Here is a 26,436-nt window from a genome sequence, read left to right as displayed (position 1 = left end):
AGAGGCTTACGCTCTCATAGCTATCTTCCCCGGCCACCAGAAGTACCTCCGCTTCGTGGTGGGGAAGGCCTACTATCAGTACGAAGTGCTGCCCTTCGGGCTAGGTTCTGTCCTCTGCATATTCACCAAGTGCCTAGTGGTGGTGGCCGCCTTTCTCAGGCGTCAGTCAGTACATGTCTTCCCATACCTTGACGACTAGTTGGTCAAAAGTGATTCCAGCGCAGGGGCCTTGAGTGCGTTGGCCCTAACAGTGCACACACTACAGTCTTTAGGGTTTGTTATCAACTACCCCAAGTCTCATCTCTCTCCCCCTCCCCAGCTGCACTTCATAGCGGCCAGATTAGATATAGCGTAAGCAAGAGCTCTTGCCCTTGCCTCGCTGTCCGTCCTTGTACAGGACAGCCGGCAGATGTCCACCCATCTTCTCCTTTGCCTGCTAGGCCACATGGCAGCTTCCATCCATGTGATCGCTCTTGCCCGCCTGTGCATGTGGATGGCCCAATGGACCTTACGGTCCCAATGGCGATAGGCCTCCCAGGACCTCTAAACTTGCGTTGCAGTCATGGACCCTCTGCAAGTGTGTCTTTCATGGTGGGAAGATCTTTCCAATTTGGAAAGGGGCTCCCCTTCCAAGTTGTTCCGCCTCAGGTGGTTCTCGCCACCGATGATTCCCCTCGGGGTTGGGGGACTCATATGAATGGTATCCACAATGCAGGGTCTCTGGACCGCCTCCGAAGCCCAATGTCAAATAAACTTCCTGGAGCTTCGGGCAATCTGTTATGCTTCACTGGGGACATTTCAAGGCCGTTTATTATCCCACAGTATCGGTTACAGTCTCGCCATGCTACACTGAGGTCTCAGCCTTTCTTGCAGCTGGTCATGATGGCTTCATTCAGCAGCATCGGATCCTTGCTTCCCTGGGCTCCTGCTTTCCTGCCCTTCGTTCTGTCGCCATGATGTTATTCAGCTCTTATGTAATCCTATACTCTGTCTGCAGCTTTGCCAGTAACAGCTTGTGCACCCTAGCTAGATACATTATTGATCAATAACTTTTGGGGTTGTTGGGAAGGAGAAATATGGTTTCTGTTATTAGCCATTGAAATGTTAATTCTGGGTACCTGATCAACACTATGTGTACCACTATGTCAGTAATTCTGTTAGACTGGAGAACCATGTGACTGTCTCACTGTGATCTCTCCTGTGACCTCTGCAGTTATAATCCCTCAGGGTCCCCGTGTGTCACTGACTCTGTCAGTCTGGGTTACAGTGGGTCTCACTGTGATCTCTCCTGTGACCTCTGCAGTTATAATCCCTCAGGGTCCCCGTGTGTCACTGACTCTGTCAGTCTGGGTTACAGTGGGTCTCACTGTGATCTCTCCTGTGTATTTTGCAGCTACAACCCTGACCTGGATTCGGATCCCTTCGGAGAGGAGGGCAGCCTGTGGTCCTTTAACTACTTCTTCTATAACAAGAAGCTGAAGCGGATTGTCTTCTTCACCTGCCGCTCTATCAGGTCAGGGCAGGTGCCCCCTTCCCCCTACATCCTTTGCATGCTGAGATCCTGCTAGGGAGAGGGCGCCCGGGCGCAGAGTGAGTGCCTGCGTTACGCTTGCTAATATCAGGATGGGACTGAGTGTTTGCCTTTCTGACCTCTCTCCACTGTAGACCGAGACGAGACTGTGCTGGCTGCACAGGAATCCCCTCGTGCATCTGAAAGCCAAGCACAGAGCATTTGAGATGTTTCCCAACAGAGTTTTCCACCTGCCCTACAGAAGTGGGAAATTATAACATTATATTTACTTTTAGGTTTTTTTTTTATACTGCTTATATCAGAAATACTGTAGCAAGCAGTGAACAGAGCAACATCCGTATAAGAATGTAAGACTTTACCGTACTGGGTCAGAGCAAGGGTCCATCAAGCCCAGCATCCTGTTTCCAATCCAAGTCACAAGCACCTGGCAGGATCGCAAGGGGTGGAGAGATTCCAGGCTGCTTATCCCAGGGATAAGATGTGGCTTTCTGATTAATGGGCTTTTCCTCCAGGAACTTGTTCAAACCGTTTTTAAAGGAGCTACACTGACAGCAGGATGGTGCTTGCATTAGAATTGTTAATATGTGGGGACTGCGCAGGTTATACCTATACTTACCCAGACTGGAAGAGGCAAATAAGATGGGCCAGCTTGGTCTTCAGCTACCACTGTTTACTATATTAGAATCGGAGAAAAGGAGGGGCTAATGCCTCTGAGCAAGCCATAGGTCAGACTGCACCTGGAATACTGTGTCCAGGTCTGGAGTGCGTGCCAGCAGCCAGCTCAGAAAGGTCAGATAGCACCCAAAGCCAGGGAAATCAGAATTAAGGACCTGCGGTACATATGTGTTCCCCAGAGGAGAGGAGAGACCCTCCTATAGTGCAGAGTTAAACATGCTTGATTGAAAGGGTAAAGCCTGGGTTCCCTGTACGGCCAGATTCCTGGGTTTTGCCTCCTCTCCAGCAGATGGAGACAGAGGCGTTTTTGACTGACACTGCCCTGTATCTCGAGGGTGCCACCTGTAGTCCCTCAGTGTTTCTCTTTCTCCAGCAGATGCTGGAGGTGCAAAATCCTGCAGTCTGGAGGAAAAGGGAAAGAAAAAATGCAAACCATAGGAGAAGACTCTATGGCCCCCCAGGGTGTAGTCAGGTCCTGGTGGGACCACCCCCCTGGTATTTGAGGCAGCTCAGCAGAGGGTCGGAGACCCTGCAAGCTCACCCGGTCTGGCAGCGGCCGGGGTGATAGCGGGGAGCCTGGTTCACTCACCCAGGAGGGGGGGACCCGGAGAGAGCCTACAGAGAGCCTGGTTTGTGCTGATTATTTAAAGTTTTGTTAAAATAAAAATAATAACAGGACGGAAGGTAGGCTCTCCGCGCTGCTACCACTTTGACCTTTCTCCAGCGCGGTTGGCTCTCTCCCTGCTCCCCCGCCGCTGCTTTCTGTCCTTCGGGGGTACAGTGCATCTCTGGTCTGCCCTGATGCCGCGTGGGGTGGCCTGTAATGCGTGTGGTGATGTGCACGGCTCTTGCGCGGCAGCCTTTGTCCCCGGTGCCTCCCCGGTGCGGGGGGAGGGCACATCAGGGGCACAGTTGAAATCTCGCCGGGAGCCTGGGAGGTTCGCTCCGGCGCAGCAGGCTTCGGGGGAATCGTTCCCACTCAGTGCGGGAAAGGAAGCCTTTTTGGCCACCTTCACAACTCCTGTGCAGGCCGCTGAGGGGGATTTCCCTCCCCCCTTGTCCCCGCAGGCAGGAGCCTCTGGGGGGGCGAAATCGCCAGGGACATGAGGGCCCTGGTGGGGGGAGGGGCTCAGACTCCTCCTCTTTTTTCCTCTGATTTTGTATTATTCCTTTATCCCCTCCCTCTCCCACCCCTCCTTATCCTCCTTCCCCACTCTCCTCCCTTGTTTTATTGCTCTATTGTTTTATTGTTTTATTGTAATTTTCCTCCTTGAGTTCATTGTAAACCGGCATGATGTGCTTCACGAATGTCGGTAAATAAAAGTTAATAAATAAATAAATAATAAATAAATAAGGCTTTTAAAGCCAGGAAGGTAGCAAAAAGGCACTGGATAAGGGAACCCTTCCCAAGTCTGCCAAGACCCACAGGGCTCCTGGAAAGGAGGGGGTCTTGGCCCTGAAAAAGCCCAGGGTACTGGGGAAGGTGGGGATCCAGGGTGCCAGATCCAGGCAGCCCCTGAGGACCTCAACATCTCAGCCCATGGGGGATTCTTCCTCTGAGGCCTCTGTGCCGGATGATCCCTAGAGGGTGGACCCTCAGGGAGTAAACCCTGATACGGTTGTCCAGGGTCCAGATCAACCATTGTTGGGGGCTCCAATAGTAGAGGATGATGACCCTAGGGTGGTCCACTTATTCCGTAAGGAGGAATTGGCCCCTCTTATCCCCACCTTTCTCGAGGAGCTGGGCATTGAGGCCCCTCAAGAGGGCACTGCGCTGGGTGCCATGGATCCAGTTTTGGTGGGTCTTCATGGTCCAACTAGTTCCCTTCCATTCCATATGTCGATAGATATGGGCCTGAAGGTCAGCAGGGAAATGGACAAATTATATCAACTGCCGGAAGAGGCTCTTGACCTTCTTAACATTCCCAAGGTGGTTGCTGCGGTGTCAGTGGTTACCAAGAAGAAGACCATTCTGGTGACCAGCACTAGTGCTCTTAAGGATCTCCAAAATAGGAAGTTGGAAGTCATCTCAAGAAGGTCTTCGAGGTCTCGGCTCTGGGTGTGAGGGCTGCCATGTGCAGCAGTTTTATGTTGAGAGTAGGTCTTCGTTGGGTGCAGCAGTTACAGACAGACAAGTCCTTGTCTGACTCTGAGGCCCTGTAGGCTAAGTGGCTAGAAGCTGTGGTGGCCTATAGTGCAGATCTGCTTAGAACTTCGACCAGGTCTATGATATCAGCTGTCTCCGTTCGCAGACTCCTTTGGCTGAGAAACTGGTCGGCGGACGTTTCTTCCAAGGTACAGCTGGGTTCCTTGCCATTTAAGGGCAGGTTGCCCTTTGGCAAGGACTTGGAGGACATGATTAAATCTCTGGGGGAAAACAAGGTCCACAAGTTGCCATAAGATAAGCCCAAAGCGAGGAGCTCCTTCCTCTCTTGGTCCCGTTTCCGAGGAAATCGGAGTTTTCGAGCATCCAGATAATCTGGATCCTCCTCAAGGTAGGTCTCGGCAGGCAGCAGTCCTGGGGCTGGTCCTTTCGCGGTGGACGTTCTGGCAAAGACGGTTTCTCCCAGGGAATGGGTGGAGCCAAATCTTCCCAATGAAGCGGGGCCAGTTCACTCCTGTCTTTGAGAAATAGAGGGCCGGCTGGCTCTCTTTTACTAGGAATGGACCAAAGTCATGACAGACCAGCGGGTCCTAAACATGTTAAAACAAGGCTACCTTTAGAATTTGCTTGGCCCTTCGGGGATCGTTTTCTGGTCTCCCGGTGCTCGTACGAGAGGAAAAAAAAAAGGATAGCAGTGCGAGACACCATTCGATGCCTCAGCAAGCTAGGAGCCATTGTGCCAGTGCCCTGGGAAGAACGAGGGGAAGGTCGCTACTCAATTTACTTCATAATACCCAAGAAGGAAGGCAAGTTCCAGCGCATACTCGACTTGAAGGTGAACGAGACTCTCAGGGTCCCTCAGTTCCGCATGGAAACTGTCCGTTCCATGATTGCTTCAAACCACAAAGGGGAATTCCTAGCCTTGCTGGATTTAACAGAGTTTTGCACCCTGCCGTTCGGGCCAGCGACAGCGCCCAGTACCTGTACGAAGGTGATGGTTGTGGTGCCTGCAGTGCTCCGGAAGGAGGGCATCTTGTTCATCCTTACTTGGACGACTGGCCGATTTGAGCAAAGTCAGAATCCCTCTGTTGGACAGTGGTGGATCGAGTCTCCCCAGCTCCTGAGGTCCTTGGGGTGGATAGTCAGTCTGGCCAAGAGCCACTTTTGTCCCCACCCAGACCTTAGAGTTCCTGGCAACACTTTTCGACACACAGTTGGGCAAGGTTTGCCTCATCGAGGAACGGATCGCCAAGTTGCAATATCATGTTCGTGCACTGTTGGACAAGCGTTTGCCCAGGATCTGGGATTGCTTGCAGGTCCTCAGGTCAGCGACTTCCACCTTGGAGCTGGTTCCATGGGCCTTTGCTCATATGAGACCTCTACAGTCAGCTTTACTATCCCTTTGGGACCTGATCTTAGAGCAGTTTCAGCTACCGCTTCCTCTCACAGAGGCTGCACGCTCCAGCCTCTCTTGGTGGCTCCTCCCAGACAAGCTGCGCAGGGGGGTGAACTTGGAGATTCCGACTTGGATGGTGATAACCACGGATGCCAGTCTCTCCAATTGGGGAGCAGTCGGTCAGGACCGATCAGTGCAGGACCAATGGTTGGGGCAGGAATCCTCGTGGTCAATCAACCAGTTAGAGACCAGAGCCGTGCAGCTGGCGCTGCAGGCTCTCCTTCCTCTGGTGAGGGGAAGATCAGTAAGGCTCCCGAAGTGGGACTCCGGGTGGGGCGGGCTATGGATAAGCTCTACCCCCTCCCGGAGGAATGCTTAGATATGTTGAAAATTCCCACTGTGGACTCCTCGGTCTCTGCGGTCAACAAGCACACCACTATCCCTGTGGTGGAATCAACGGCTTTGAAGGATGGACAGGACCGCAAGCTTGAGGCCCATATGAAACGTATTTTTGAAGTCCTGGCTCTGGGGGTCTGAGCGACTATCTGCAGCAGTCTCATGCAGCGGGCAGATCTCAGGTGGGTTCAACAATTACTCGGCACCCAGGACCTCCCGTCTGCAGAGGCAGAGCAGGCTGAACATCTGGAAGCCGTCATCGCCTATGGGACTGATGCGCTCTACGACCTCCTCCGTGTCCAAGCGAAGGCGATAGTCTCGGTATCCGCTAGACGACTTGTCTGGTTGCCCAATTGGTCGGCCGACCTGTTCTCAAAGGCACGGCTAGGCACGTTGCCCTTCATAAGTAAGTTGCTCTTTGGAGAGGACCTTGAGAAGCTTATTGATTCCTTGGGGGAAAATAAGGTTCATAAACTTCCGGAGGACCATCCGAAACAATCACACTCCTTTACACCCTCCTGACCTCATTTCCAGGGACAGAGGAAGTATACTTCCCGCGGACGAGGTGGCTCCTCCAGGAGTTATTTTTCTCGGTCTCAATCTTGATCGCAGCCCTTTCCTGGGCGTCGCTCCTTTCACGAGAGCCAGTCCCTGCGCTCCACTCCTAAGCCTGCCACACAATGAAGTTCAGTCGACCCATTCCTCGATCCCTTTTTTGGGTGGCCGCCTCTCCTTTTTCTTCGAGGAATGGGTCAAAATCACGTCGGACCAGTGGGTCTTCGACATTGTCCGAGACTGTTACGCCTTCAAGCTTGTTCGCGACCTACTGGATCTCTTTGTATTTTCCCCCTGCGGTCAGCTCAGGCGGGAAGTGGTAGAGCAAACCCTCATCAGACTATTGAGTCTGGGCGCAGTTGTCCCGGTTCCGGAAGCGGAGCTCGGCGCAGGCCAGTATTCTATTTACTTTGTGGTTCCCAAGAAGGACGGGGCTTTTTGGCCGATCTTAGACCTCAAGAGGGTCAACCGCACCCTCAAGATCCCACATTTTCGCATGGAAACCTTGCGAGCGGTCATTGCGGCGGTTCGCCCCAGAGAGTTCCTCGCCTCGCTCGATTTGACAGAGGCGTACTTCCATATTCCAATTCACCGCGATTACCAGAAGTATCTTCGCTTCCACATCCTCAACCGGGATTTCTAGTTTCGGGTGCTGCCTTTTGGCCTCGCGACCGCACCTCGCACCTTCACCAAGTTCATGGTGGTGGTGGCGGCGACCCTTTGCCGGGAAGGAATCCTAGTCCACCCCTATCTGGACAACTGGCTTGTAAGGGATAAGTCGGATGCTCTTTGCAGACAGGCGGTGGATCGGGTATTAGCTCTCCTCGCATCTCTCGGATGGATAGTGCATTTTTCCAAGAGCAACCTTCAGCCCTCCCAGGAGTTAGAGTTCCTGGGAGCCCACTTCAACACTCGAGTGGGCAAGGTCTTCTTGCCTCGTGCGCAGGCCCTCAAGTTGATTGGCCAGATTCGGAATCTGCTCTCCTTGGCTCTTCCAACGGCCTGGGACTACCTGCAGGTCTTAGGGTCCATGGCTTCCACCATCGACCTAGTCCCCTGGGCTTTTGCTCATATGCGACCGTTACAGAAAGCTTTGCTATCCCATTGGCAGCCGGTGTCGGAATAGTTTCACATAGTCCTCCCGCTTTTGGACTCTACCATCGCCGCCTTGCAGTGGTGGCTTTCACTTCCTCATCTTCTCCAGGGAATGCCCCTTCAAGCTCCACAGTGGATGATAGTAACCATGAACGCCAGTCCCTCAGGCTGGGGTGCGGTCTGCCTGTCCCAGTCCACCCAGGGGATCTGGTCGCCGATTCAGCACATCTGGTCGCCGATTCGGCACATCAATCGGTTGGAGGCTCGGGCGGTGCATCTGGCTCTGCAGGAGTTTCTGCTCCTGATACGCAGCAAAGCGGTGAGGATGCTGTCCGACAACTCCACCACCGTGGCTTACATCAATCATCAGGGGGGGCACCCGCAGTCGCCTGGTGGCCCTAGAAGCCAGCCGCCTCTTCGCCTTGGCAGAACGACACCTGGATTGCCTGGCGGCCTCCCACATCGCAGGCAAGGAGAATGTTCAGGCCGATTTTCTCAGTCTCCAATCGCTCGAATCAGGAGAGTGGGAACTCTCGGAAGAAGCCATGGATCTGATTGTCGACAAGTGGGGTCCCCCCCCACCTGGATCTCATGGCGACCTTGCGCAATGCCAAGGCCAATCAGTTCTTCAGCCACTGGAGGGGAGCACGGCTCGGAGGGCGTGGATGCTCTGGCTCTCCCTTGGCCCACAGACATCATTCTGTACCTGTTCCCCCCGTGGCCTCTGGTGGGAAAAGTTCTCAGGAGAATAGAACTCCACCGAGGGCTCGTGGTTCTGGTAGCACCCGAATGGGCTCGCAAGCCATGGTTTGCGGATCTCGTCAACCTGGCGACGGACGGACCTCTTCGGCTAGGCCATCTTCCTCGTCTCCTTCGGCAGGGGCCCGTATTTTTTGACCAGGCTGATCGCTTTTGTCTAGCGGCCTGGCTTTTGAACGGCGATGCCTGAGGCGTAAGGGCTATAAGGAGGAGGTTATCTCCACCTTGCTGCGAGCCCGGAAGCAGTCGACTTCTCTAGCTTACGTGCGCGTTTGGAAGGTCTTTGAGACTGTTTGTGAGGAGTCAGGTGTCTCAGCACGCTCCACCCCGGTCTCGTTGGTTCTTTCTTTTCTACAGAAGGGTCTCTCCAAGGGCCTTTCCTTCAGTTCCCTACGTGTGCAAGTTTCCGCTCTCGGCTCTCTCCTTGGACGGGTCGAGGATCATCCCCTAGCAGGCCACCCAGAATTGATTTGGTTCCTGAAGGGAGTCAAACACCTGTGTCCGCCCGCTCGCAATACTTGCCCGTCGTGGAGTCTTAATCTGGTCCTCCGGGTCCTCTGTGCTGCCCCATTCTAACCTCTCCGTCGGGGTATGGTAAAGGACCTCACGCTCAAGGCAGTTTTCCTTGTTTCTATCTCCTTTGCTCGGCGGGTTTCCGAGATTCAAGCGTTGTCCTGTTGGAAACCTTTTTTGCGCTTCTCCGATTCAGGTGTTTCCCTCAAGACGGTGCCTTCTTTCTTGCCAAAGGTTATCTCCACCTTCCATGTCAACCAGTCGGTAGAGCTTCCAGCATTTTCTCCAGAGGAGATTACATGTACCGCTGGAGGCGATCTTCGTAAACTGGATGTCAAACGAGTTCTACTCAGGTATCTCCAGGTCACCAATGACTTTCGGGTCTCAGACCATCTTTTTGTCCTCTGGAGTGGTCCCAATCGGGGCAAACCGGCTTCTAAGACCACTATTGCGCGATGGATGAAGAAGGCCATTTCCTCAGCCTATCTTTGCCAAGGTCGGGCGGTTCCAGAGGGCCTAAAGGCTCATTCGCTACGTTCTCAAGCTACTTCCTGGGCGGAGAGCCAATCGGTCTCTCCGCAAGAGATTTGCAGGGCAGTCACATGGATGTCCCTTCATACTTTTGCTCGACACTACCTTCTGGATGTGCAAGCACCGGTTTTTGGTTCTTTTGGGCGGGAAGTGCTTCAAGCGGGACTGTCTCGGTCCCACCCGGGATAGGGAAGCTCTGGTACATCCCATCGTCTGGACTGATCTGGGTACGTACAGGGAAAGGAAAATTTAGTTCTTACCTGTTAATTTTCGTTCCTGTAGTACCACGGATCAGTCCAGAAGCCCTTCCCTGTTTGTCTTTCTTTTCTGTCCTCTCAAAGCTTGTTGTTGCAGATTCGCAGACCTTGATACTTCATTCTTTGCAAGAACACTGAGCAATTGCACCGGAAGCCTTGGTTGTTTTTGATTACCAAGTATATGCAAGAGCTGTAAGTCATACCGTGTTTCTTACATTGTTCTGGAGTTGCTCCATTGAGCTTTATGGTTGCTTGCTTGATCCTATTCTGGTTTTGTTGTTTTCTGCTTTGACAATGGTTATACTGAAGGGTTACAGGATAGGCTCTGTCCTGATGTAGGACACCCTTTCAGTTTTGGTCTGTCTCCACCTGCTGGACAGGAGGCTCAACCCACGGTCTGGACTGATCCGTGGTACTACAGGAACGAAAATTAACAGGTAAGAACTAATTTTCCTTTTTCATACTCGTTTGGTCCCAGAGTGACAGGGTTAGGACCGGATAGGTGCGTGCTTCAGCAGACTTGCGCACATGTTCTTTCCATGCCCCTCGTGCGGTGCTTAAACACTGGTTTCTCTCTCGGACTGTAGTGGCTACACTTACACACGCCCTGACGTCAGCACTGAGTTGGACATGGACCTGGATGAGGATGACGAAGCTGAGCTTGAAGACAGCTATGACGATGAGGTGGCCGGCATCGAGGAGGACAGGTTTGTTTAGCTCATGACATCTCGACCCTAGCTGAGCAAAGAGCTGCAGGAATACTGGGGCTGCTGGCCAGGCACTGCTCAGGTATAAGGTGAAGCAGCAGCAGCGGTGGCTTCCACTGTAGCGTTAAGGGCTGGGTGCCCTATGAGCCTTCGTACACCCAGGCGACTCAGAGAGCTGTGAACCTCTGATCTCATTACATCAGTCAGTCTTCCTCTCCTCCCTACATCAGATCAGATATGATCTGCTTCTCATGCTATTACAAATGACAATAACTTTTTCCTAATGCGTGAGGGAGAGCCCTATTGTCATCAGCTGTGCGCTAGGATCTCCCACTGTCACAGCACAAAGAGAAGTGGGGTCTGGGAAAGGCAATACCTGCTTCCAGTGATTTTCCCTGCCAACATGCAAAGAGACGTGATAAGTGATGTCAGTGAAAGGGTCTCCGTACCTTCCTGCTCATAGAGGCTGCCTTGAATTGTAAATATGACAGACACGAAGGCATAGATGATGCTAGTTTCATGAGCTGGCAAATGCATGCCACGTTGTCTGTCATTGATGTTACTGTTAAACAAAATTTCCCTGTACGTACCAGGATCAGTCCAGACTGCTGGGTTATGCCTCCCGTCCAGCAGATGGAGTCAGAGAGAAACTGAAAAGGCACCACTGATATACCCTGGTGCGCTCCCTGCGATCCTCCAGTATATCTCTGACTCCAGCAGAGGAGAGAGCATAACCTTGCGGTCCTGATCTCCTGTAAATTGAATTGTGAAGGGATTTCCCTATCAGGTTTGACTTAATATAGAGGAGAAATCCTGTGACTAGATCAATTAGTGATTTGTACCTAATTTGGTAATAATAAGTGGAGCCATAGCAGGCCAGGCAGGGCACTGCCCTACAGCCTTTTCCCGGGGTTTTTTTCAGTCTTACCCAGTGAGAGGAGGGGAGGATTAATCGGTGGGCCGGTCACTCTCCCTATCCGCCTCCTGAGAAGTTTCATTCCTCGGAGAAGAAAGTTCAGTCGGGTGTGCTACACCCCCTGCAGGCTCCACCAGCCACTTGTCTGTGAGGTACTTTAGCTGCCGGTGGCAGCGCTATTAAAAAAAAAAAAAAAAAAAAATTTAAAAACGAGGTAATTGTGTCCACTGCCTGCGTTCCTCACTGTGGTCTCCGGAAGGGGTGGCTTGTCACCCAGCCCTTACTCGCGCCGTTTTTTGGTGTTAAAAAAAAAAAAAAAAACCATGCCCCGAGGCACTGTTTGTACGGCATGTGGAGAGCCAGGCCGTCGGCTCTCCCGCGAGGGCCTTTGCTCCCGGTGCCTTCCCGGAGGTGAGGGTTCCTCGCGGGGGTCAGCCGCGGCCGGGAGCTCCCCTTCCCCGCGGCGTGGGGCACGGCCAGCGTCGGCCAAATCTCGGCAGTCCGCACTGCCGATACCGGGGGCGGCGGCCATTTTAGAAAATTCGGCGGCCATTTTAAATGACTTGGATCGCGATGCGGTTTCGTCGGAAGAAGGGGATGACTCCCCCCCCCCCCCTGTCCCCACCGGATCTTAGCCCCCGCGGGTTACCAGGGCCTGTTAATTTGCCACCTGTGGGAGCAAAAGGAGGTTCTTTGAAGAGGCCTCATCCCTTTTCCTCACAATTTGTACTTTTGCTCCACAAGGCTTATATGGAGGCCGAAGCGGAATGGGAGCAGGGTACTCCTGCCCCAGATAAACGGGGGAGACTTTCTACTGGTCTCTTTGGCTTGGGGGATGCAGCCCCGGCTCCTCCTCAACCTCCGCAGCAGGCTGCTCCAGCTCCTTCGACTCCCCCTCCAAAACCTCCTCAGCATGTAGCTCCGGCCCCCCTTTCACAGGATCCGTCCACGCCGGATCCTGATATGGATGTAGGGGGTACGGACCCGGTTGAGGGGGATGATCCTCAGATACTCCGCTTATTTCATAAGGAAGAACTGGATCCCTTGATTGCCCATGTTCTTCGGGAACTAAAGATTCCAGTACCCCAGGTTGACTCCAATTCCCAGCCAGGGGATTTTGAATTAGACGGGCTCCGCACGCCTGCGCATGCCTTTCCTTTTCATAATAAACTGTTTCAGCTTGTATCCCGGGAATGGGATAATCCGGAGGCAACTCTTAGGGTCAGCCGCGCTATGGATAAGCTTTACCCTCTCCCTGCGGATTCCTTGGAGCTCCTTAGGGTGCCAAGGGTGGATTCGGCGGTCACTGCCATGGCTAAACATACCACCATTCCCGTAACAGGGGGTACGGCCCTTAAGGATCTTCAGGATCGGAAGCTGGAGACGTTGCTTAAGCGCATCTTTGAGGTTTCGGCTTTGGGAGTACGGGCGGCCGTTTGCAGCTGCATGGTACAAAGGGCTACCCTTCGTTGGGTACAACAGATGTTGACTTCTCAAGATCTGCCTCCGGATGAAGCAGAGCAAGCAAACCGTATAGAATCCGCGGTGGCTTACGCCGCGGATGCCTTTTATGACCTCCTCCGCACTTCGGCCCGGTCTATGTCTTCGGCTGTGTCGGCACGGAGGTTACTCTGGCTGCGTCATTGGGCGGCGGACTCTTCCTCCAAGGCCCAACTCGGTTCCTTTCCCTTTCGGGGCAAGTTGTTATTTGGCACCGAGTTAGAAGACCTTATCCGATCTTTGGGGGAGAATAAAGTGTTTAAGTTGCCAGAGGACAAGCCTAGATTTTTTCGCCCTTCGGGTACCTTCCGCGGACGGTTTCACGGGCAACGCCGTTTTCGCTCGGGAAGGGGGTCCTCTTTTGCTACCCGACAGCCGTCTCCGCGTTCCCAGTCATGGACTCCTTCCTTTCGTGGTAGAAGGCCGGCACGCGCAGGGGCGTCTCATACCTTCGCCACCTCTAAGGCGGCTCAATGAAGGGACGCCGGTCCATTCCTCCGTCCCGGAGGTAGGAGGACGACTCTCTTACTTTCGGGAGGAATGGGCCACAATTACCTCAGACCGATGGGTCCTCGACATTATATCTCACGGCTATGCCCTAGATTTTGCAAGGCCCCTGCGCGATTTGTTCCTTATCTCTCCCAGCGGTTCTCAGGTAAAGCAACAGCGAATTGCTCAGACCCTGGAGCGATTGCAGGCGCTGGGTGCAATAGTGCCTGTGCCGCCCGCCGAGCAACGCACGGGCCGTTAATCCATCTATTTCATCGTTCCCAAGAAGGAGGGCACATTTCGGCCGATTCTGGATCTCAAGCGAGTCAACAGGGCGTTGCGCATACCGCGGTTTCGGATGGAGACCCTGCGCTCGGTCATAGCGGCGGTACACAAAGGCGAGTATTTGGCTTCCTTAGATCTCACGGAGGCTTACTTGCACATAGGGATACAAGAGTTCCATCAAAGGTTTCTGCGCTTTATGGTCCTGGGATCTCACTTCCAGTTTTGTGCTCTTCCGTTCGGTCTGGCGACAGCTCCGAGGGTGTTCACCAAGGTAATGGTGGTGGTGGCGGCGAGTCTTCGGAGAGACGGAGTGTTGGTACACCCGTATTTGGACGATTGGCTCATCCGAGCAAAATCGCGACGTCTCTGCGAAGATGCGATTCAGGCAGTCCTTCACCGGCTCCACTCCTTGGGGTGGGTGGTCAATTACACCAAGAGCCATCTGATCCCCTCCCAGAATTTGGAATTTCTGGGCGCCTCGTTCGATACGAAAGTGGGAAAGGTTTCTCTCCCACAGGCAAGGATGGAGCGTCTGATGGCACACGTTCGCCATCTCCTCGCCCTTCCCCTGCCTGTGGTATGGGATTACTTACAGGTTCTTGGATATATGGCATCCACACTGGATTTGGTTCCGTGGTCATTTGCGCATATGCGGCCGCTACAGAGGGCGCTTCTGTCTCGTTGGGACCCCAAATCGGAAGAGTTTCAGATACCTTTGCCACTCTTACCCCCAGCGAGGACCAGTCTACAATGGTGGTTGGATCCGGTCCACTTGCTCCAAGGCACAGATTTGGATCCGCCTCAATGGATCATTGTCACGACCGATGCCAGTCTGACGGGCTGGGGAGCAGTCTGTCAGTCTCAGTCCGCTCAGGGACGTTGGACGCCTCCTCAGACCAAGTGGTCAATCAATCGTTTGGAAACAAGGGCGGTTCGCCTAGCATTACAGCACTTTCTGCCTTTGATTCGGGACAGAGCAGTTCGGGTTCTGTCCGACAACGCAACCACGGTAGCGTATATAAATCGGCAAGACGGTACACGGAGTCTACCGGTAGCAACCGAAGCCAGCCAGTTGATGGTGTGGGCAGAGCAGCACCTGTCTCGGATTGCGGCGTCCCACATCGCAGGAGTCGACAACGTTCAAGCAGACTATCTCAGCCGGCAACGACTAGACCCGGGAGAGTGGGAACTATCTCCCGAGGCACTCAGACTCATCTGTCGCCGGTGGGGAACTCCCCGGTTGGACCTCATGGCAACTCGTTTGAATGCCAAGGCAGCTCGCTTCTTCAGTCGCAGAAGGGAACACGGGTCTGAGGGCGTAGACGCGCTAGCTCTTCCCTGGCCTGCGCACGTTCTTCTGTATGTGTTTCCACCGTGGCCGTTGGTGGGGAAAATATTGCGTCGCATAGAATCCCACACGGGACCCGTCATTCTCGTAGCTCCGGAGTGGCCGAGGAGGCCGTAGTTCGCCGACCTCATCAATCTAGCGGTGGACGGCCCCTTGCGGCTCGGTCATCTGCCTCGACTCCTTCGGCAGGGTCCAGTATTTTTCGACCAGGCCAATCGCTTTTGTCTAGCGGCTTGGCTTATGAGAGGCGGCAATTGAGAAGGAAAGGATAATCCGAGTCGGTCATTACTACTCTTCTGCAGGCTCGTAAGCCCTCTACCTCGGTTGCTTATGTCAGGGTATGGAAGGTTTTTGACTCCTGGTGTCAGGGTCTGGAAGTGCCGTCGCGGAAGGCTACGGTGTCTCATATTCTGACTTTTTTGCAAGAGGGTCTAAAGAAGGGTTTATCCTATAATTCTCTGCGTGTGCAGGTAGCGGCCTTAGGCTGTTACCACGGTAAACTTGACGGAGTTTCCATTGCCATGCATCCGGACGTTGCACGATTTTTAAAGGGAGTTAAACATTTGCGACCCCCGGTGCGACCTATCTGTCCTTCTTGGAGTTTAAATTTGGTTCTCCGGGGTCTTTGTACTTCTCCGTTTGAGCCTCTACGAAGGGCTACTCTCAAGGATCTCACTCTCAAAACTGTTTTTCTCGTCGCTATTTGTTCAGCTCGCCGAATCTCGGAACTTCAGGCGTTGTCTTGTAGGGAACCTTTTCTCCGTATTTCTAATTCAGGGGTTTCTCTACGTACCGTTCCTTCGTTTTTGCCTAAGGTAGTTTCCGCCTTTCACGTCAACCAGACGGTGGACCTACCGGCATTTGCGGTGGACGGGGCTGAGGCGTCGCGGCAACCGGAACTTCGCAAGTTGGATGTTCGAAGGACGCTCTTGCGGTACCTGGACGTTACCAACCCCTTTCGGTTGTCTGATCATCTGTTTGTCTTGTGGGGTGGTCCAAAGAAGGGAAATAAAGCTTCAAAAACTACGATCGCACGCTGGTTGAAAGAGGCGATTGTGTCTACTTACATTTCCCAAGGTCGCGCCGTTCCGGAGGGTCTTAAGGCTCATTCTCTGCGCTCCCAGGCGGCGTCGTGGGCAGAGAGTGGGTTTATTTCCTCGCAGGAAATTTGCCGAGCGGCTACTTGGAAGACATTGCACACCTTTGCGAGACATTACCGTTTGGACGTGCGCGCTCCGACGGTGGACTCATTCGGCAGTGGTGTGCTTCGTGCGGGACTGTCAGGGTCCCACCCCGTTTAGGGCAGCTTGGGTACTTCCCAGCAGTCTGGACTGATCCTGGTACGTACAGGGAAAGGAAAATTAGGACTTACCTGATAATTTTCATTCCTGTAGTACCAAGGATCAGTCCAGACGCCCGCCCATTTCAGTGAAGAGTGTAGAGTCCCGCAACTGTTGTTTTTTCGGGTTCCGTTTTTTACGGGCACTTGCTTGTTTTCATGGTTTCCTCGTTTTTTCCACATGTTCATATACGTTTCATCTTTATATTGAGCTAGTCACAGAATTTGCCATTGTTTTCTAATTTCATACTGCTTTGTTATGGATTATACTGGAGGATCGCAGGGGGCGCACCAGGGTATATCAGTGGTGCCTTTTCAGTTTCTCTCTGACTCCATCTGCTGGACGGTAGGCATAACCCAGCAGTCTGGACTGATCCTTGGTACTACAGGAATGAAAATTATCAGGTAAGTCCTAATTTTCCTAACTCCTAGATGACAACAGAATGTCCACAATTATAGTCCTAGCAGGTGATAGGTCTCCTTTACACATTGCCCACAATCACAGCCCAAATGACAGGTCTCCTTTATTCAGTGCCCACAATCACAGCCCGAGTGACAGGTCTCCTTTACACATTGCCCACAATCACAGCCCGAATGACAGGTCTCCTTTATTCAATGCCCACAATCACAGCCCGAGTGACAGGTCTCCTTTACACATTGCCCACAATCACAGCCCGAGTGACAGGTCTCCTTTATTCAGTGCCCACAATCACAGCCCGAGTGACAGGTCTCCTTTACACATTGCCCACAATCACAGCCCGAGTGACAGGTCTCCTTTATTCAGTGCCCACAATCACAGCCCGAGTGACAGGTCTCCTTTACACATTGCCCACAATCACAGCCCGAGTGACAGGTCTCCTTTACACATTGCCCACAATCACAGCCCGAGTGACAGGTCTCCTTTATTCAGTGCCCACAATCACAGCCCGAGTGACAGGTCTCCTTTACACATTGCCCACAATCACAGCCCGAGTGACAGGTCTCCTTTATTCAGTGCCCCCAGTCACCCCCTGACTAGGTGGCAGGTCTCCTTTTCACAGTAAGACAAGTGTGTTCTGGTAACCCCTTGTTACTATAGGCCATACAGGCACTGTTTATTGTTACAAAGGAGGGCTTCCGGACAGCTGGCACTGCCTGCGAGGCCCCTCGTCCCTTTGACAAGCCTTTCTTCTTGGGGGTGGGGTGATTGCTTGCTCACAGGGTAACGTGTGCACCTCGTTTCTAACATAGGCACAGCACAGGATCTAAAACTCTGGGCTGCAGGAGTCCGTAAGCCTTGCCGCAGAATCTGCCACCAAGTTGCTGCAGAGAGCTAGGGGCCTTGGGTACGTCTCGCCATCGTAATGTCTGCATTGCCTTCTCTTGCAAGTGTGCACATGAAGATTGGTGAAGCTGCACTGACAGCATCGCGAGCCTCGGAGATTAGAGGCTGAGGCTGTGATTACTTAGAGGAGGACTGTGTTGGGGCATGGTCCTGCGTAATCTCAGAATAGCACGCCCCCTGTTTCAGCTGCAGATAAAACGTGGTGTGTGTTGGTAACAAGACACCTTCTCAGAGTAGGAAAGTTGTCCTATACCTGGTGCTTCCTCCCAGGCCTCAGAAATATTTTACTCTAATGACCAGTCAAGGGTCAAAGTCAGAACTTCCAGAGAAATTATTGCTAAGCTGCTCAGTTTATTGGGCATCGTAACTGATAGTTTTTAGTCTATGGGGATAGAGATTATTCATGTGTCCTCTGCAGCTCACAGTCCTGGTGCTGCCACATCCCCTGCCAGGGACCGAGCTCCCTAGTGTCTCCCATAACACTGATCCTGGTGCTGCCACATCCCCCGCCAGGGACTGAGCTCCCTAGTGTCTCCCATAACACTGATCCTGGTGCTGCCACATCCCCCGCCAGGGACCGAGCTCCATAGTGTCTCCCATAACACTGATCCTGGTGCTACCACTTCTCCCATAACACTGACCCTGGTGCTACCACTTCTCCCATAACACTGACCCTGGTGCTGCTGCATCCCCTGCCAGGGACCGAGCTCCCTTGTGTCTCCCGTAACACTGCTACTGGTGCTGCCACATCTCCCGTAACACTCCTCCTGGTGCTGCCACATCCACTGCCAGGGACTGAGCTCCCTCATATCTCCTGTAACACTGATCCTGGCGCTGCTGCATCCCCTGCCAGGCACCGAGCTCCCTCGTGTCTCCCATAACAATGATGCTGGTGCTACCACATCTTCCGTAACACTGATCCTGGTGCTGCCACATCCCCTGCCAGGCACCGAGCTCCCTTGTGTCTCCCGTAACACCGAGTCCTGGCACTGCTTTGTCTCCCCTATAAACTGAGCTCACTTGTGTCTCCTGTAACACTGACCCCTGGCACTGCTTTGTGTCTCCTGTAACACTGACCCCTGGCACTGCTTTGTGTCTCCTGTAACACTGAGTCCTGGCACTGCTTTGTGTCTCCTGTAACACTGACCCCTGGCACTGCTTTGTGTCTCCTGTAACACTGACTCCTGGCACTGCTTTGTCTCCCCTATCAACTGAGCTCACTTGTGTCTCCTGTAACACTGACTCCTGACACTGCTTTGTGTCTCCTGTAACACTGAACCCTGGCACTGCTTTGTGTCTCCTATAACACTGAACCCTGGCACTGCTTTGTGTCTCCTGTAACACTGACCCCTGGCACTGCTTTGTCTCCCCTATAAACTGAGCTCACTTGTGTCTCCTGTAACACTGACTCCTGACACTGCTTTGTGTCTCCTGTAACACTGACTCCTGGCACTGCTTTGTGTCTCCTGTAACACTGACCCCTGGCACTGCTTTGTGTCTCCTGTAACACTGACCCCTGGCACTGCTTTGTGTCTCCTATAACACTGAACCCTGGCACTGCTTTGTGTCTCCTGTAACACTGAACCCTGGCACTGCTTTGTGTCTCCTGTAACACTGACCCCTGGCACTGCTTTGTGTCTCCTGTAACACTGACCCCTGGCACTGCTTTGTCTCCCCTATAAACTGAGCTCACTTGTGTCTCCTGTAACACTGACTCCTGACACTGCTTTGTGTCTCCTGTAACACTGACCCCTGGCACTGCTTTGTGTCTCCTGTAACATTGACCCCTGGCACTGCTTTGTGTCTCCTATAACACTGACCCCTGGCACTGCTTTGTGTTCCCTATAGACTGAGCTCACTTGTGTCTCCTGTAACACTGACCCCTGGCACTGCTTTGTGTCTCCTGTAACACTGACTCCTGGCACTGCTTTGTGTCTCCTGCAACACTGACCCCTGGCACTGCTTTGTGTCTCCTGTAACACTGACCCCTGGCACTGCTTTGTCTCCCCTATAAACTGAGCTCACTTGTGTCTCCTGTAACACTGACTCCTGACACTGCTTTGTGTCTCCTGTAACACTGACCCCTGGCATTGCTTTGTGTCTCCTGTAACATTGACCCCTGGCACTGCTTTGTGTCTCCTATAACACTGACCCCTGGCACTGCTTTGTGTTCCCTATAGACTGAGCTCACTTGTGTCTCCTGTAACACTGACCCCTGGCACTGCTTTGTGTCTCCTGTAACACTGACTCCTGGCACTGCTTTGTGTCTCCTGCAACACTGACCCCTGGCACTGCTTTGTGTCTCCTGTAACACTGACCCCTGGCACTGCTTTGTGTCTCCTGTAACACTGACCCCTGGCACTGCTTTGTGTCTCCTGCAACACTGACTCCTGGCACTGCTTTGTCTCCCCTATAAACAGAGCTCACGTGTGTCTCCTGTAACACTGACTCCTGGCACTGCTTTGTCTTTCCTGTAACACTGACTCCTGGCACTGCTTTGTGTCTCCTGTAACACTGACTCCTGGCACGGCTTTGTCTCCCCTATAAACCGAGCTCACTTGTGTCTCCTGTAACACTGACTCCTGACACTGCTTTGTCTTTCCTGTAACACTGACTCCTAGTACTGCTTTGTCTTTCCTGTAACACTGACTCCTGACACTGCTTTGTCTTTCCTGTAACACTGACCCCTGGTACTGCTTTGTCTTTCCTGTAACACTGACCCCTGGCACTGCTTTGTGTCTCCTGTAACACTGACCCCTGGCACTGCTTTGTGTCTCCTGCAACACTGACTCCTGGCACTGCTTTGTCTTTCCTGTAACACTGACTCCTGGCACGGCTTTGTCTCCCCTATAAACCGAGCTCACTTGTGTCTCCTGTAACACTGACCCCTGGCACTGCTTTGTGTCTCCGGCAACACTGACCCCTGGCACTGCTTTGTGTCTCCTGCAACACTGACTCCTGGCACTGCTTTGTCTTTCCTGTAACACTGAGTAACATTGACCCCTGGCACTGCTTTGTGTCTCCTGTAACACTGACTCCTGGCACTGCTTTGTGTCTCCTGCAACACTGACTCCTGGCACTGCTTTGTGTCTCCTGTAACACTGACCCCTGGCACTGCTTTGTGTCTCCTGTAACACTGACCCCTGGCACTGCTTTGTGTCTCCTGTAACACTGACCCCTGGCACTGCTTTGTGTCTCCTGCAACACTGACTCCTGGCACTGCTTTGTCTCCCCTATAAACAGAGCTCACTTGTGTCTCCTGTAACACTGACTCCTGGCACTGCTTTGTCTTTCCTGTAACACTGACTCCTGGCACTGCTTTGTGTCTCCTGTAACACTGACTCCTGGCACTGCTTTGTCTTTCCTGTAACACTGACTCCTGGCACTGCTTTGTGTCTCCTGTAACACTGACTCCTGGCACTGCTTTGTGTCTCCTGTAACACTGACTCCTGGCACTGCTTTGTCTTTCCTGTAACACTGACTCCTGGCACTGCTTTGTGTCTCCTGTAACACTGACTCCTGGCACTGCTTTGTCTTTCCTGTAACACTGACTCCTGGCACTGCTTTGTGTCTCCTGCAACACTGACCCCTGGCACTGCTTTGTGTCTCCTGCAACACTGACTCCTGGCACTGCTTTGTCTCCCCTATAAACCGAGCTCACTTGTGTCTCCTGTAACACTGAGTCCTGGCACTGCTTTGTCTTTCCTGTACCACTGAGTCCTGGCACTGCTTTGTCTCCCCTATAAACCGAGCTCACTTGTGTCTCCTGTAACACTGAGTCCTGGTACTGCTTTGTCTCCCCTATAAACCGAGCTCACTTGTGTCTCCTGTAACACTGACTCCTGGCACTGCTTTGTCTCCCCTATAAACCGAGCTCACTTGTGTCTCCTGTACCACTGAGTCCTGGCACTGCTTTGTCTTTCCTGTAACACTGAGTCCTGGCACTGCTTTGTGTGTCCTGCATCTCTGAGTCCTGGTGCTTCTACATCTCTCCTTAAGGACCAAGCTTACTCGTATCTTCTGTAACTGAGTTCCTGCACTCCCACATCTCCCCCTAGAGCTGGAGCTCAGTACTTCTGCTGTCCTCGCAGGGCAAAGTGTTTCTTTTTCATTGTGGCTCTTGCTTCTGTTTCTAGGCTTCAGGTGGTTTGCATATGACCTGTGACCAGCTGTGATTCTTCCCAGAAGTTTGCCGCTCTCCGTCACACCCTCTGTGCAAGACTTTCCGAAGATTTTTCTTTTCCTCTTGTCATGCCACGGATAGTGAAATCCTGTGCTTTTGAGTTGCTGATCCGAGCAGAAAGCCATCCTTGTACTGTTCAGCTCTCCAGACCCACGGGCTGCACAGGTGAAGACCAAGACTGTGTCAGCAAAGCAGCCAAAGGTTTGCGACGGAGCCCGGGAGGCACCTCTGGTCGGCAGCTCTCTTCCCTGCCGGGTTCGCCCCCCCCCCCCCTCCAGACTTCTGCTTTGTGGCTGCGGTACTAGCACAGGATGTGACAGGGACACACGCAGTGATCTGTGCATGTAAGCTCTCTGCGCTCTGACGCTGGGCGCCTTTGACCCCCTCGGATCGTGTCAGCCACCATTGGACGTGCATCAGACTGGGCTTTCGCAGCTGTCGCCTTTCCTCACGAGCTGAGATGTAGCAGACTCCGTCCCTCCATGGCACCAGCAGAGGGGAACTTTTATTCCCCTCACCCCGCCGTTTTCCGTCCATTCCTTTCAGGGCCCGCCAGCCCCCCCTCCCTGCCCAGAATTGCGTTGTAGATGTTGACCGCAGGAAGCTGGCCGGGTTATAAAGTTGATTCCTCTTCTTGTGTGTGGGTTGCTCGGTTTGTTTTGTATTCTCCAGAGGTTCTAGCCAGCCCGGAGACTCTGCCTGCTGAAGTTTTGGACTCTGAAGGTAAGGTCCAGCCGCGGGGGAGCTTTTTTTTTTTTTTTAAGCACAGATAACTTTGGTGGAGATCCAGCCGCACCTCGTGCAATCCTCTGCTGCATCGCTTTCCCTTTTGTTTCCTGGGTTTTTTTTTAAGGTTCAGTTTTCTTTTGAATTGTTTGTAATGACGAGGAAAGCTTGCATTTGGCTTGTGCAGATGTTGCCAGCTGGGCCCTTGTATTACCCTCTGGGTGTATTTGGGGGCTGAGAGGCCGCTGTGATGATTGCAAGGCTTGGTCTGTATCCCAGCTCTGCTTCCATGATAAGAGAGTGCTGCCGTCTGGAGTTAGATCAAGACTTGGAATCCACGGGCCCTCCCCAGACGGGCACAGTGCTGTCATCCTTTGCAAGGCTTTGCTGAGTGCCCTGTCCTCTGGCTCTAAAATCCATGGCCTCATGCACATAAACCATAGCCAGGATTAGGAGGCATGCCTGTCACCTGGGAATAGGTCTGTGGTAGTAGGGGACATGAAATGGATCGGGATGCATGTCCTGTCCTCTGGCAGTAAAATCCATGGCATGCATGCCCTGTGCTAAGGGAATTTATCTGTATGAGGGGGCCTGTAAGCCACGGTAAGGAGTGTAATCCATGTCCTGACCCCTAGAAATAAATCCATGGGAGCATAGTGCATGCCCTAACCCCAGGAATAGGTCTGTGGAAGGGGTCATGATAGCCATGGTAAGGATTAGGATGCATGCCCTGTCCCTGGGAATGAATCCATCAGAGGAGGAACGTAAGCCATGGTAAGGATTAGGATGCATGCCCTGACCCCAGGAATTAGGTGTGTGGAAGGGGTCATGATAGCCATGGTAAGGATTAGGATGCATGCCCTGACCCCAGGAATTAGGTGTGTGGAAGGGGTCATATTAGCCATGGTAAAGACTGGGGAATGCATGGAGGTATGTAAGCCATGATAGGGGTTGGGATATTTGCCTTATCCTCACAGTGTCCCATGGAAGAGCATCACCCAGGAGATGGGAAGGTACGGTAAGGCATAGCCTGCAGGTTTCTCTAGCACCACGAGGTAGGTTTGCTTCAGGAGAATGTTTGGGAATGCCTAGAGTCACAGAAACTCTGAAATCCCTGCGGAGAAGAGCAGGGACAGTGTTTACCATACAGCCCAAGCTCTGCATTGTGCCTGCAAAGATCTGAGAGGGCATCCTAGACTGGTGGGATCCCATTGGCTGAAAGGGCATCCTAGACTGAGACACGGTGGGATGCGATTGGCTGAAAGGGCATCCTAGACTGAGACACGGTGGGATCCGATTGGCTGAAAGGGCATCCTAGACTGAGACACGGTGGGATCCGATTGGCCGAAAGGGCATCCTAGACTGAGACATGGGTGGGATCTGATTGGCTGAAAGGGCATCCTAGACTGAGACATGGGTGGGATCCGATTGGCTGCCAGGAGCGTGGGTTCTTTGCATATTCCCACATTGGGTGGTGGGAGCTGGATCCTTCTTGCCGTCCTCTCCATTCAGGCTCATTCCTTTTGCATATTTCCGCTTGTGTTTCGGGAATGTTGTCATGCTTGAGCACTCGTGTTACAGGAGCTTTTTCAAGCTGTGCTAGAGTACAGCTCCTGTGTTGCTGAGTGCAGCTGCTTTGATTAAAGCTGAAATTCAACTCCAACATTTTCCCTCCCAAGCCGAGTTCTATTCATTACCAGTAAGATGTGAAGAAGAAAGCCTGCCTTTTCTTTTACAAACCCCCACGTCCTGGAATTGGCTGTGCTTGGATCCCGCTGCTTCTCATAGCATTAGGCAACAAGAAGTATCCTGAGCAAGAGCCATGAAACTGAACCTGGGGTTAGGCCCAGTCAGAGGGCTGCAAGACATTGCCTAGAAGCCTCCTTTACCCAGAAGGTAACGTAGCATTTCATAAAGTGTCATGGTGGGAGGGGGGAGAACTTCCACTGAATTACTGTTGCATGCGTGAGCAGCAGCAGGCGTGGGCTTAGGGGGCCCAGTCACAGAGCCCACTGCATTGTGCTGCCCAACTACGTCCAACAGGCAAGGCAGAGGAGCCCTCCAGCAGCTGGACAGGAAGGACTCCTGCAGGCATTGATGTAGGTGAACAGAGGCAGGAAGACGCTGAGCCAGCCGGCAGTGCTCTGTGTGCGCAGCCAGTACTGCTGGCTCCATCGCTTTGCTGCAAGACACTGCAGCTTCTCCCATGTCTGTCCATTTCCTGCACTTCTCTGGGATGTTTTAGTGCTGGTGCGCTCTCATTTTCTCTGTGTCGTTTAAAGTTTTAACTTTCTGCTGGTTGTATAATTACAAAATGATTAAAGTATCTGTGATTAAAAGCTGACAAGTCTCATTCTTCACAAACCAAATAGCATGCGTTATAAAAAAAAAGTTGTTTATTTTAATTAAAATTATCTTTAAATATCATTATAACAAAAGTCATCTTGAAATTGGATGAGGCAAAAAAATTTGTTTTTGCGTTTTGTCCTCAGAGATGATGTTGTTGCTTAAGTTTTTGCAGCCTCCTGGTGGCAAGTTTTGTAGTTGTAACAGTGTTCCTAGAACATAGTGTGTACAATAAATAAGGAAATAAACTATGCAAAATATCAGAAAAATAATCATTCATAATAACAATTTTATAAAGATTCTTTGAAAAGGGGACCTGCTTCAAGGTATAGGGTAAATGAAGGCAAATCCAATGAGGCTACTCCAATAGGAGTCTGTGCAGATTGAAAAGTTCACTTCAAAGCAGATCACGTTACAACGAAAGTCTGAAGAAATCACAGCCAAATGTGCTGAATTTATTTATTTATTTAGAAACTTTTATATACCGGTATTAGTGGGGACATCATACCGGTTCACATATTAACAGAAGGCTTGGAAAATACATTTCAACAGGGAAGGAGAACTGGGCGGGGGGTTAACCTGAGGCAGTATGGAAAAATAGATTAAAAAACAAGAAGTCATAACAAGAAAATAACAATATACAAAGTAATTATCTCCTTAATGTAAGGAAAGTTCACTACTGAGACTATCCTAGACATGCAGTAACTTTGTTTTTCTGACAGAGCACAGTGAGTGATGGTTGTGTTTTGTATGGTGCAAGGCTAATGACAAGGACACCTAGAGCCCTCTCATTACTGTGATTTGGGTGAACTTTAAATAGTTCCAATGTGGCTAATTCAGATTAAAAAATGGGGCTCCATGTTGAAGTACCCCTTTTAGTAAATGCAGCCATTTTATATATATATATATATTTCCTGTACATACTCAGCTCATTCCAGACCAGTGGGTTGTGTATCCCTACCAGGTAATGGAGTCAGAGAACAAAAACTCTTCCTAGCGTGTAGCCAGATGGACTCAGGACCAATGGGTATTGTGCTCTCCTGATAGCAGATGGGAGACAGAGTCAGATTTCAAAGCTGACGTCACTCTACGTATACCCGCGCAGTAAGCTTAGCTCTTCAGTATTTTTCGTCTCCCAGCAGATGCGGACACTATTCCACAACTAGAATAGTGTAACTATTTAAAACAAAGAAGAAGAAAATTTACCTTAAGAAGATTGAGCCCCACTCTCCTGCGGTGAAACCTAAGGGTTCCTCCCCCAGTTGAGAATTCCTGAGGTGATCTCCAATATCCCTCAGAGGTAGGCCTTGGTCCCGGTGTGGACTTAGCCCCCAGAGTGGCTGAAAGGCAGCGGGTGCACATCCGAGCGCCTCGGTGAAGGTAAAACCCTCTCTCCCCGCAGCTGGAGACCGTCCGATGCACAAGCAATAAGCGACAAGACCAGGTAAGAAGGAAACTTTA

General features: G+C 52.1%; 1 protein-coding gene across 6 annotated transcripts in view; it reads left to right on the top strand.

Moving 5' to 3' along the window:
• Positions 1-24,971, top strand: part of MAF1 (MAF1 homolog, negative regulator of RNA polymerase III) — a 100,207-nt gene extending 75,236 nt beyond the window's left edge. For 5 of the 6 annotated variants that reach the window (XM_029592341.1, XM_029592344.1, XM_029592342.1 and 2 more), the window contains 4 exons: positions 1,394-1,513; positions 10,400-10,519; positions 17,627-17,721; positions 21,857-24,971. In XM_029592341.1, the coding sequence (XP_029448201.1) occupies positions 1,394-1,513; positions 10,400-10,519; positions 17,627-17,669 (283 nt within the window). In that variant the 3' untranslated portion in view covers positions 17,670-17,721; positions 21,857-24,971. The remainder of the gene's footprint in view (positions 1-1,393; positions 1,514-10,399; positions 10,520-17,626; positions 17,722-21,856) is intronic. The other variant, XM_029592346.1, reaches the window with a different exon arrangement.
• Positions 24,972-26,436: the final 1,465 nt, after the last annotated feature.

The sequence above is a fragment of the Rhinatrema bivittatum genome, chromosome 2, assembly GCF_901001135.1.
Source record: "Rhinatrema bivittatum chromosome 2, aRhiBiv1.1, whole genome shotgun sequence".
Classification (NCBI taxonomy): Eukaryota; Metazoa; Chordata; class Amphibia; order Gymnophiona; family Rhinatrematidae; genus Rhinatrema; species Rhinatrema bivittatum.
Note: the sequence above shows the minus strand (reverse complement) of the source record. Positions and strands in the feature narration are given on the sequence as shown.